The 12,298-nt window shown below is 45.0% G+C and overlaps 1 protein-coding gene across 1 annotated transcript in view; it reads left to right on the top strand.

The window, feature by feature from the left end:
• Nucleotides 1-6,353: 6,353 nt before the first annotated feature.
• LOC108260165 (voltage-gated potassium channel subunit beta-2) overlaps nucleotides 6,354-12,298 on the top strand; it is a 26,707-nt gene continuing 20,762 nt past the window's right edge. Inside the window, exon 1 of the mRNA XM_017460232.3 lies at nucleotides 6,354-7,551. Within this exon, the coding sequence (XP_017315721.2) occupies nucleotides 7,259-7,551 (293 nt within the window). The 5' untranslated portion in view covers nucleotides 6,354-7,258. The remainder of the gene's footprint in view (nucleotides 7,552-12,298) is intronic.

Genomic DNA, 12,298 nt, shown 5'->3' with positions numbered 1-12,298 from the left:
CTCTGTGGAGGACCTCTACGGGTTCAGTAAGAAGCTGAAGGCCTCGTCAGGAACCGGGAGATCCGTCTGTGGTGGCCAGAGTGGTAAAGCGGCTCCTCGAGGTAGCAGTCTGGGGAAAAAGAACGAATCTGAAGCTTTGGCGTCGCAGATCCTGGAGGCAGCGCAAAGACTGGTGGAACGCAGGAGACTGGACCTTTACCTGAGAGAGTGTGGACTCTCAGTGCAGGACTGCCAATCAGAGAGACAGGCCATGCTGTACAGGTGTGTGTGTGTGTGTGCGTGTGTGTGTGTGTGTGTGTGTGTGTGAGGTTAGGGTCTATGGAGAACACAGTCTTGGACATTTATGCTATTCATACAGCAGTTTTCACACACTTTGGACAAAATGAAGGACACAACATACTAGGTGAGGGATGAGTAGTGCAGACAGTGTTTTGGGTGAGGGATGAGTAGTACAGACAGTGTTTTGGGTGAGGGATGAGTAGTGCAGACAGTGTTTTGGGTGAGGGATGAGTAGTGCAGACAGTGTTTTGGGTGAGGGATGAGTAGTGCAGACAGTGTTTTGGGTGAGGGATGAGTAGCGCAGACAGTGTTTTGGGTGAGGGATGAGTAGTGCAGACAGTGTTTTGGGTGAGGGATGAGTAGTGCAGACAGTGTTTTGGGTGAGGGATGAGTAGTGCAGACAGTGTTTTGGGTGAGGGATGAGTAGTGCAGACAGTGTTTTGGGTGAGGGATGAGTAGTACAGACAGTGTTTTGGGTGAGGGATGAGTAGTACAGACAGTGTTTTGGGTGAGGGATAAGCACAGCCAGCATACTACAGTTCCCTCTGAAAGTATCGGAACAGCAAGGCCAGATCTGGGTTTTTGGGGGGGGTTTTCCCGCTGTACAAGACGATAGATCAGAATTTCAGCTTTCATTAGTTAATAGCTCTGAATGTCTACTCTTGTTTTGAGCCCTAGGGTTCACCTGTAAACACTGCATTTGTTGTTCAAAAGGATACGGGAGAAAAGTAAACCATGTTGATGCTGAGAAAAAAGGGAAAATCTATCAGAGGCATTGCACAAACATATAGCCAGTACAACAATTTAGAATGTCCTGAGCACAGTGAGCAACAGTGACGACAGAAACACTGTGAGAGCTGTGAAGAAAAACCCAAAAACAACAGACAGTCTCACAATCCACTGCTCGGAGAAGACTTCGAGAGCAGAAATATAGAGGACACACCACAAGATACAAACCACTCATCAGCAGTGAGAATCAGAAACCCAGACTGGAATTCACAGAGAAATACAGAGACGATCCTCAAAAGTTCTGGAACCGAGATGAACCTCTACCAAATTGATGGAAAGGGCAAAGTGTGGAGAAAGAACGGATCTGCTCGTGATCCAGAACATACGAGCTGATCTGTGGAACATGGTGGAGGTAGTGTCATGGCTTGGGCTTGCACAGCTGCTTCTGGAACATTCTCACTGATCTTTATTGATGATGAACTCATGATGGAGCAGCAGAATGAATTCAGAAGTTTACAGGAACATCCTGTCTGATAATTTACAGAGAAACGCATCCGAATGAATCAGGAGGAACTTCATCATTCAGCAAGACAACGACCCAAAACACACTTCCACCTCGACACAGGACTTCATCAGGGGGAAAGTGGAAGGTTTTAGACTGGACACGTCCATCACCAGACCTTCACCCAACTGATCATCTCACCTCCTGAAGAGGAGACTGAAGGGAGAAACCCCCCGAAACACACAACTACTGAAAGAAGCTGCAGGAGAAACCTGGAGAAGCTTCACAGAAGAAGAATCCAGCAGTGTGGTGTCAGTGAGGCGCAGGAGTGATGCAGTTACTGCGAGTAAATGAAACGCATCCAAATATTAAGTGTTGTTTACATAAAGACGATCTGTTCCTATACTTTTGCTCACCTATAAATTGGGTGGTCATGTTTAAAGTTGTTTAACACGTCTAGATGTAAATATCAGGAAACAAAAGCTGAAATTCTGGTCTGTCATCTCGTATCCATCTTTAGATCTCAAACCCAAATGTGTTCAGTGTACAGCGTAAACAAGTGAACTGACCTTGCTGTTCGAACAGGGGAGAGTAAGCGAGGGATAAGTACAGAGTACTGCACAGTCAGTTCTGTTCAGCGGTGTGTGTTCGGTCAGTTCTGTTCAGCGGTGTGTGTTCGGTCAGTTCTGTGGGGTTTTCTGACAAACACAGGACTACGACTCCCGTGAGGCTTCACGCTCTCTGTAGGTGATGCTTTCTACCCCGGTTGCCATGGGAACTGCAGGCTCTGCTCAGGCTGAGCTGACATGAGCTTGCAGTGCCCTCACATAGCCCGAGAGGTGTGTGTATGTGTGTATTTGTGTGTGTGTGTGTGTGTGTGTGTGTGTGTGTGTGTGTGTGTGTGTGTGTGTGATCGAGGCAGGTCCTGCATGACTTAGCTTCTTTCATGTTGAAAAGAAATGAGAATGAAAGGCTCTTCGGTACAGAAACGCAGGACGCGTGTAAAACTTAGCTAGAGGTCACTGTGTCAGGCTTTAGTTAAGTGCACTAATTACTGCAGAGTGCTAGCCGCTAATTAGCATATTACCTAGCATATTTTAATCTGTCTACTGAATATGCTATATGCATATAGAGTAAATCATTTTTTAGTGCAGAGAAAAAAGCAAGTACTCAACTTATTCAAGCTAGTTTCACTATGAATTATTATTAAACACTTTCAACACTTTCACTATTAGCTACGTTTTCATAACTTTGCTAGCAACATACAGTACATATGTAATGTAATGTAATGTTTTTTAAATATAATTTTTTTTCACACACGTATGGACTGATCATTGAGTGCTAATACTCGAGATCATGTGGGATGTCCATCCTTCGTTAAAACCGTTTTTGTTCTTTTTTCTACCAACTTTTTGTGTGACAAAAGAACTGGCTCTAGTACCACAAAGCTAATGTTTGTCCTGGTGGATCCCTTACATTACATCTTTATGTAGAAACCTGCAACAGACGGGTAACCGGACAGGGCTGCAGGTAGAACATTTTTAGTTTTCTGTTAGGACCCTTAACCTTCCAAAGAACCCTTGAGGAACCTTTATTTCCCCAGAGAGTGTACACCATAACAAAGTATTCTTGGTGACTTGTTAAAATTAATTCTAGTTATTTTTATTTTTATTTTTTTACAATAAAATAAAATCCTAGTGTCTCGGTTAGAAACAGGGAGAGTGATATGATGAGGAACGTGTAGGAATCCCGGGATGCTGGGTTGAAGGTGTTAGAGATCAGATCAGATGAACAGATGAGCACGAGATGATGGCTGGAGCGTAAGGGTTTTAAGGAAACCAGCAGGAGGACTGATTGATGTTTTGCGGTCTCTGAGCTGTTGCTCGGCGTGCAGTGGATTATCCTGAATGATGCGCTCGGGGGGGATGAACAGATGAGAGAGGAGAGACGGAAAGAGGATGAGAGAGGATAGGATGATGGCTGATTTATCACAGATCCATGGAAATAGGAAGACTTAAATTGTGTGAGTGGGTGGGAGAGAGAGAGTTGGAGGAAGATAGAATGACAGCACGGGAGGAAGAGTGAGGATGAGAGAATTTGTGTGTGTGTGTGTGTGTGTGTGTGTGTGTGTGTGTGTGTGTGTGTGCGTGTGTGTCCCACTTCTGAGTGCCATCTGTGGATAATCCACAAATCCTCCTCACTACACTAATGAGTTTGCTGCTGCCACTTTAAAAGTGACCCCTCTTTGGTGTGTGTGTGTGTGTGTGTGTGTGTGTGTGTGTGTGTGTGTGTTCATGCAGAAGCACTTAAAAGCCTCATTTCCCGCGAGACAGATCCGTTTCCTGAGTTTCTGCTGCCAAACTGATTCATGATGACAATTTGAGCTGCAGTGACACGCTATGACCACTAGAGGGACATTGACTTCCATTTATTTCGGTGTCATTCATTTTTTCTTCCTTTCTTTCTTTTGTAGAACTCAAAAGGTTTATCCTGCATCTGCTCCTCGTCCTCTTTGCCCCCTTCTAGAGAAATTGTACATTTATTACATATACATTTCATCCATAAGTCTAACCATCACGTTTCCCCCTGCTACAACTCAAGTAATGATGTCATCAACCTGCGCCGTAATCGTTACAGCAAATTACTGTGAAAAAACAAAACAACTTTCAAGTTCAAGTTTATTATTAAACCTCACCGCATGACACACAAGGACAGGGATTACGATGTTTTGTACTTTTAAGAGAGACACCCAGCCAAAACTATACATCAAACTGTCTAAATATCAGTGAAAATAAAGATCATACAATACAATGAAATATATGTGCAATTTAAATAAATATACGTATCACATTAATGTAGGAACAAATATCAGGAAATATTGACTGGCTGAATTTAAAAGCCCTTGATTAAAAATGATAACTGGTGTCTGTTTGTGTGACCTGCATACGGCTGCATTGATCAAAAGTTTAGAAAAATGTCTAGATTTAAGTATTTGTTTGTTTGTTTATTGTGCTATAAAGTTAAGACACGTTATTCTCATGCCTGCTTTATATCCGATCCCAAAATCTTCTGAACTCATGCAGTTCAGTTCTTATTTATTGGAAAAATTCAGGACAAAATCAAATCTAAAAAAAAACACGTCTACAGAACCAACTGCCATTACTAATGATCTACGTTAGCCTTGTAGCTCCAGTGCAGAGCTAAAGAATCAAACTCCAGACTCTTAAAAAAAAAAAGTCTCGGCTGATCGACTACATTTGAAGTAAAGGGGACGAAGTGGACATTTTATTTATGGCCTAAAGTTCTAAATGAGAACAAAAAAATGTTTTGTCCTTCACTGAATCCTACTTTTCCCGATATCTGTGCAGACCTACTTTTATCATTTCCTGCCAATTAGTTCTCAATGATACCTTAATTATGGCCTTAGTAGGACATTCCTTACAGGCAAATACGTGGACACACACACACACACACACACTGAAGTAATTCAGGTTGGATCTACCTTATTCAAGCTTGTTCCATAATTCCCTGAGATAACAGCTGATAAATATCTGTAGATTGAATATGTGTCTCATAAGAAGCCCTCTCTCGGAGTTGGTTATAATGTGGATGTCATTTTGTCATATTGTTTGTTAAAGGATGACGTCAGGGGCGAAGTCACAGAGGGGAAACTCCACAATCTGGACTTGTAACCTCATGTAACCTCTGCTTGTCCCGGAATTTCACCTCCCAATCTGCTGGGAGTGGGTGGAGAGAGGGGGGGGGGGGGGGGGGGGGGGGAGGAGAGAGAGACGAATAGAGAGAGAGAGATATAGATAGAGAGATATGGATAGAGAGTGAAATGGATGGAGAGAGATATGGAGAGAGAGAGAGAGAAAGAAAGAGATGGATATATATATATATTTAGAGAGAAAGATAGATAGATATAAAGAGAGACAGAGAGATGGCTAGAGAGAGATCCCGATCTCTCACACGCTTTGTGTGTGTGTGTGTGTGTGTGTGTGTATGTGTGTATGTACTGTATGTGTGTGTGTGTGTGTATGTATGTGTGTTGGTGTGTGTGTGTTGGGAGCTCTGCTACTGAATACAAAACAAAAAAGCAGCAGAACAAATGGTCGTTTTATTCCTTCCTTTTTTCTGATTCTCTCTCTGTCCTTCTCTCCATCGCATCTGCATACACGTCCCTCTCTCACTCTCTTCACTGCATAGAAATGCAGCTCTCTGATTGGCTGGTTTTCCAGCACACACTGGCTCTGAGTGGCGGGTGTAAATCTCGGAGTCCTCCTGCGCTCAGAGAAACACCAGTCTCACCCTGGACATGTAGAACTCACACGGCAGATCCTCACTTATGACTGGTCAGAAACTCTGCATTCATATTAACGCGCTCCTTCTGATACAGTATCGTTTCTATAGTAACAGCTCGTTCACGGGGACTTCACGTAAAATCCCATTTGAAAATGTGTTGATATGGAAGGAGTCTCCAGTGTCAGAGCTTTGTATCAGTCAGCGGTAAAGCTGTAACTTCAGGTTTTCAGGACAGAGGAGTTTACGCTTCTCTGCAGTTTCTCCAGAACATGACAAACTGTGTGTGTGTGTGTGTGTGTGTGTGTGTGTGTGTGTGTGTGTGTGTGTGTGTGTATAAAATGTATAAAAAGTGAAAATGATAATAGCATTAATAATAACTAGTAGAGAGAGAGAGAGAGAGAGAGAGAGAGAGAGAGAGAGAGAGAGAGAGAGAGGATGAGAGAGAGAGACAGACAGAGAGAGAGAGAGAGGATGAGGAGAGGAAGAGAAATGATAGAGAGAGAGAGAGAGAGAGAGAGAGAGAGAGAGAGAGAGAGTGAGAGAGAGAGAGAGAGGATGAGGAGAGGAAGAGAGAGAAAGAAAGAAGGTAAGGAAAAAGAGAAAGTGGGACAGAAAGAGAGAGAGAGAGATGTATATTTTTTCTGATTAATCGCTCTGACGGGGGGCGGAGCGTTCAGTCTCCGTCACCATGGCAATCACAGCTCACCATAAACACAGCGCGAGCCGGTTCGTCGTTCGAGTCACCATCACTGTCGCGTGAGAGCGGTTGTTCCCGCAACAGCGCGCGAGTGTGTTTGCGGGAGTGAGGGGAATGACTGCGCGCGACGTGAGTGTGTGTGAGGGAGAGAGAGAAAGACGGGACAGTTGAGCGCGTGGTCACTGGGCTCGCGTTCCGTTCGGCGAAACCGAACCGGCTCTGTGAGGGTCTCACGCGCTACTACTGCTGCTGATGCTGCTGCTGTTCGCCCGGCGCTCGTGCACACCGTCTCTGGGGTGAAAAAAAAAGAAGAAGAGGAAGAAAAGCAAAAAAAAACCTCGCAAAAGTGTCGCGTCGCGTCGGCGGGTCTGTTGCGCATTATTCCAGCAGGGGAGCGCGCGCGCGATGTGAAAAAATGCGCGAGATGGAGGAGCTCGAGATACCGGGAGAGCACGGCGGCACGGGTACCGTCTAACGAGGACACAGCAAAGTTTTAGGCTCGCGCTGACCACAAACAGGCGCGCGACCGTTGGGGAACTAATTCTGCACATCTGGAACATTGGCCATTTCTGACACGCGTACGCGCGCACACACACACACACACACGCGCACCACTGCAGAATCTGAAACACAAACGGGCGAGACGGACTTGCAGACACACACACACACACACACACGCGCGCGCGCACGCTCAGTGTGTGCACAGTCCCGCGTTCCTCCGTGTACGTGTGTGAACGGTGGTCAGGATGCAGGTGTCCTTCGCGTGCACGGAGCACAACCTGAAGAGCAGGAGCGAGGACCGTCTGTGCGGGCTGCGCTCGGCCCCGCCACCGGGGGGCAGCAGCGGAGGTGGGGGAGGGGCGGGGGGCGGTGGAGGCGGTGGGGGAGGGGTGGAACGGAGCAATGTACAGGTCAGTAATGGAAATTACGCGCAGCAGAACTCCGTCAAAATCCGCGACATCACGGGGTCACGAGGTGTGACGCAAGGCCACGCCCACATGAAGGAGGCTTTTGGCAGACACAGCACCATGAAATACAGGTGAGTCAGAAGAGGCGGGGCTTAGATGCTCAGGTGTGTGTGCGCAGGTGTGTGTGGGGGTGTGTGTCTTTGTCTTAGAATCATGAACTTCAGGTGATCAGGCAGGGGCGGGGCTTAACTGGACAGGTATGGGTGGATGTATGCATAAAGCACATGTGTGCAGATATGTGTGTGTATAGGTGTGTGGGTGTGTGTTTGAGTAGAGTTATACATATGCATGAAGGAGCAAGAGGCGGAGCTTAAATGATTGTGTGTGTGTGTGTGTGTGTGTGTGTGTGTGTATACAGCATAAAGCACATGTGTGCAGATAACAGTGTGGGTGTGTATGAGTGTGTGTGAGTAGGGTTATGCATATATATGAAACAGGAAGAGGTGGAGCTTAGATGATCAGGTGTGTGTGGGTGTGTGTGTGAGATTGAGGGTGTGTAAATGTATGTAGGGGTGTGTGTGGGAGGCTGTAAGGTTATGTGTGTCTATGAGTCTGTAACTCTGTGTGTTTGTGTGTGTGTGTGTGTGTGTGTGTGTGTGTTTAAACAGGAAGGACAGGTGTGTGTGTGTGTGTGTGTGTGTTTAAACAGGATGGACAGGTGTGTGTGTGTGTGTGTGTGTGTGTGTGTGTGTGTGTGTGTGTATTTAAACAGGATGGACAGGTGTGTGTGTGTGTGTGTGTGTGTGTGTGTGTATTTAAACAGGATGGACAGGTGTGTGTGTGTGTCTGTGTGTGTGTGTGTGTGTGTGTGTGTGTGTGTGTGTGTTTTTAAACAGGGTGGACAGGTGTGTGTGTGTGTGTGTGTGTGTATTTAAACAGGATGGACAGGTGTGTGTGTGTGTGTGTGTGTGTGTGTGTGTGTGTGTGTGTGTGTGTGTGTGTAAAACACCTGTTGAAAGCCACCTTCACTTCCTGATCTTTTATGGCATCTTTAAACATTCATAAGGTCCACTTTACCTCTGAATGTGTGTATGTGTGTGTGTGCATGTGTGTGTGTGTGTTGTGCTGGTGAGAAATCTCTATATCTCATCTCAGCTTTGGATTCTACTGTGTGTGTGTGTGTGTGTGTGTGTGTGTGTGTGTGTGTGTGTGTGTATGTGTGTGTGTGTGTGTGTGTGTGTGTGTGTGTGTGTGTGTGTAAAATATGCTGTGTCTGCGATTCTTCAGGTGGTTAATAATACACAGTCTGCTCACACACCCACATCCTTCTCTGTAGCTGTGATCACACACACACACACACACACACACACACACACACACACACACACACACACACACACAGAGACCATGTAATCACATCACAGGTCATAACTCCTGCCATGTGTCATATTTGACCTTTATTTGTGTTTGTAGTGCTTAACAAGGTGCATGAACACACACACACACACACACACACACACACACACACACACACACACGCACACACACACACACACACACGCACACACACACACACAGTAGAATACAAAGCTGTCCACTGTCAGTGAAAATCCTGTTGCTAACCAATGGCTATTCTTAGCACACGGTGGCTTTATTGCGTGCGTGCGTGTGTGTGTGTGTGTGTGTGTGTGTGTGTGTGTGTGTGTGTGTGTGTTGGGTTTTCCATTAATGTACAGAGATTATGGCCGCTCCTCATGGCATTACTGCTGCATGAAAGAGAGAACAGCAAAAAGATGAACAGAGAGACAGAGAGAGAGAGAGACAGAGAGAGAGAGAGAGCATGACTGCAGCAGAGATGGACAGATAGTGAGATAAAGTGAGAGAGAGGAAAAGAAAGAGACTGACAGAGAAGGTGAAAGGGACAGAAGCACATGTATGCAGAAAAGATGGCGCAAGAGATGGACAGATAGAGGCAGTGATGGAAAGAGAAAGAGACAGAAAGACAGAGTGAGACAGATCGTGAATGACAGGTAGAGATGGAGTGGGAGAAAGAAAATGTGAAAAGTGATAGATAGATAGATAGATAGATAGATAGATAGATAGATAGATGGGACAGAGCTTTGGATGATGGGATTTACAGCGAGACAGAAAGAGAAGGATTGAGAGATAAAATGGTAGAGAGAGAGAGAGAAAGAGAATGGACATTGAGAGGAGGATGACAGCACAGATGGAGGGAGAGATGGACAGATAGACGTTGACTCTTTATACCTGTTTGTCCATCTTTCCCTCTTCTCAATGTCATCCTCTCTTTCTGGTTTTCTTTCTTTCTGTCTCTCTACTAGTTTTTCCCTCCGTCATACTTTTTATTTCTCCCTGTAAATCCAGTTGTCCTCTCTCTCTCTCTCTCTCTCTCTTTTTCTCTCTCTCTCTTTCTATCTTTCTACGTATAAATCTCTCTCACTTCCGTTCTTTTGTAATCAGGATGGAGGGATGAAAGTGTGTGTGAGAGAGAGAGAGAGAGAGAGAGAGAGAGCAAGTGTTATCTGAAAGCAGAAAAAAGGTGGCACTACTGAAAGAGATGTGTGTGTGTGTGTGTGTGTGTGTGTGTGTGTGTGTGTGTGTGTGTGTGCACGCGAGGAGAGATGGGCATGCCGGAGCTGGTTGCCCACGGTAACAGCCCATCCAGTGTTGGTTGCCGCAAGAACGGCACAGTATGTGTGCAGTGCAGCAGTGTGTGTGTGTGTTTGTGTGTGTGTGTGTGTGTGTGTGTGAGACATATTTACTGAAACACACAGACACAATTCATTTCACACTCTCTCTGTTTCGCAGATGCTCTACACACTCACACACACGCTCACTCACACACCTTTACACTAAATACCCCCCACCTTCCTAATGACACGTATTACACCTAACACTCCCACACACACACCTCGCAAATAGCCTTCCATCTGCAGACACACACACACACACACACACACACACACATACACACACACACACAAGTAATGGGATAAAAAGCAGTGTATGTTTTCCTCAATATTAGTTTTTATTTGTACAGTAGAATATTTCGAGTAAAGGCTTTTCATTAACACTTCTAAATTATTTGACACCACGGTGCTGCTGAATCCTGGACTGTGATTGGTCAGGAGGTGGTGATGAGTTCTCTATAACAGCGGCTCTGACAGTAGCGCAGCTTTATATTAATGCACTCATTCTAATACGTTATCGTTTCTATAGCAACGGCTCGTTCCCACGGACGTGTACGGCGCACGCTCCACGCAAACGGATTCAAAATGTTGATACGGTGAAGTTTTCTGTGAGGAGAAACGTGTTTATATAACGTTTACGGAAGGAGTCTCCAGTGTCAGAGCTTTGTGACAGTCAGAGGTGAAGCTGTAGCGTTCAGTCCAGAGGAGTTCACGCTTCTATGAGGTCTCTCACTAACACGACAAACTGCATTTAGTTTTTTATCTCTTATTAACGTGGAGAGAGGGAATAGAGAGAGAGAACAGAGAGAGGGAATAGAGAGAGAGAGAGAATAGAGAGAGGGAATAGAGAGAGGGGATAGAGAGAGGGAATAAAGAGAGAGGGGATAGAGAGAGAGAATAGAGAGAGGGGATAGAGAGAGAGAGAGGGGATAGAGATAGGGAATAAAGAGAGAGAATAAAGAGAGGGAATAGAGAGAGAGAATAGAGAGAGAATAAAGAGAGAGAATAGAGAGAGGGAATAGAGAGAGAGAATAGAGAGGGAATAGAGAGAGAGAATAGAGAGGGAATAGAGAGAGGGAATAGAGAGAGAATAAAGAGAGAGAATAGAGAGAGGGAATAGAGAGAGGGAATAGAGAGAGAATAAAGAGAGAGAATAGAGAGAGGGAATAGAGAGAGAGAATAGAGAGGGAATAGAGAGAGAGAATAGAGAGGGTATAGAGAGAGGGAATAGAGAGAGAATAAAGAGAGAGAATAGAGAGAGGGAATAGAGAGAGGGAATAGAGAGAGAATAAAGAGAGAATAGAGAGGGAATAGAGAGAGAATAAAGAGAGAGAATAGAGAGAGAGAATAGAGAGAGAGAATAGAGAGAGGGAATAGAGAGAGAGAATAGAGAGGGAATAGAGAGAGAATAAAGAGAGAACTGAGAGAGAGAATAGAGAGAGAGAATAGAGAGAGGGAATAGAGAGAGAGAATAGAGAGAGAATAGAGAGAGGGAATAAAGAGAGAGAATTGAGAGGGAATAGAGAGGGAATAAAGAGAGAGAATAGAGAGAGAGAATAAAGAGAGAGAATAGAGAGAGGGAATAGAGAATAGAGAAAGAGAACAGAGAGAGAGATGGTGAGGGAACGAGTGTTTATAGCTGCTATAACGGAACAGGAACAGGAACTGGTTTCATGAGCATTAAATGTAACGATAAACGGATAAAAAGTACGTCGTGTCGTTCTTAGACAACAGGTAAGAGTAACTCCACTTCGTGAGTGAATATCAATTCCAAAACATCCCTTTAAAAAATATATCTTAACCTTGCTGTAGACCTTGCTACTTCAGTCTTGCTGTTCATTTTTTTTCTGGGCCAGAAATAAGCCACACCCCCATTTCTTTAAACAGCTCATGAGATATGTTTCCGCACAGGCGTTGGCAATTTTTTGTGAGAAGCGTGTCATAATTCGTTTGGCCGCGTATTTGCACTTCACCCCGCAGGCGGGAGACGGAGATGGAAATAAACGACACGCCGCTGCTTTAATGCGTTCGGCGTCCGTGAGAGTTTTATCCCGGAGGAGAAACACAGATATTTTATTACGCGCCAAACTCACAGCGTCTCAACGGGACTTTGGGGAGGTTCAGAAAACTTTATTGTCTGTCATGACATGACACGAAAATCCATTTT

Source organism: Ictalurus punctatus, chromosome 28, assembly GCF_001660625.3.
Source record: "Ictalurus punctatus breed USDA103 chromosome 28, Coco_2.0, whole genome shotgun sequence".
Lineage (NCBI taxonomy): Eukaryota > Metazoa > Chordata > Actinopteri > Siluriformes > Ictaluridae > Ictalurus > Ictalurus punctatus.
Note: the sequence above shows the minus strand (reverse complement) of the source record. Positions and strands in the feature narration are given on the sequence as shown.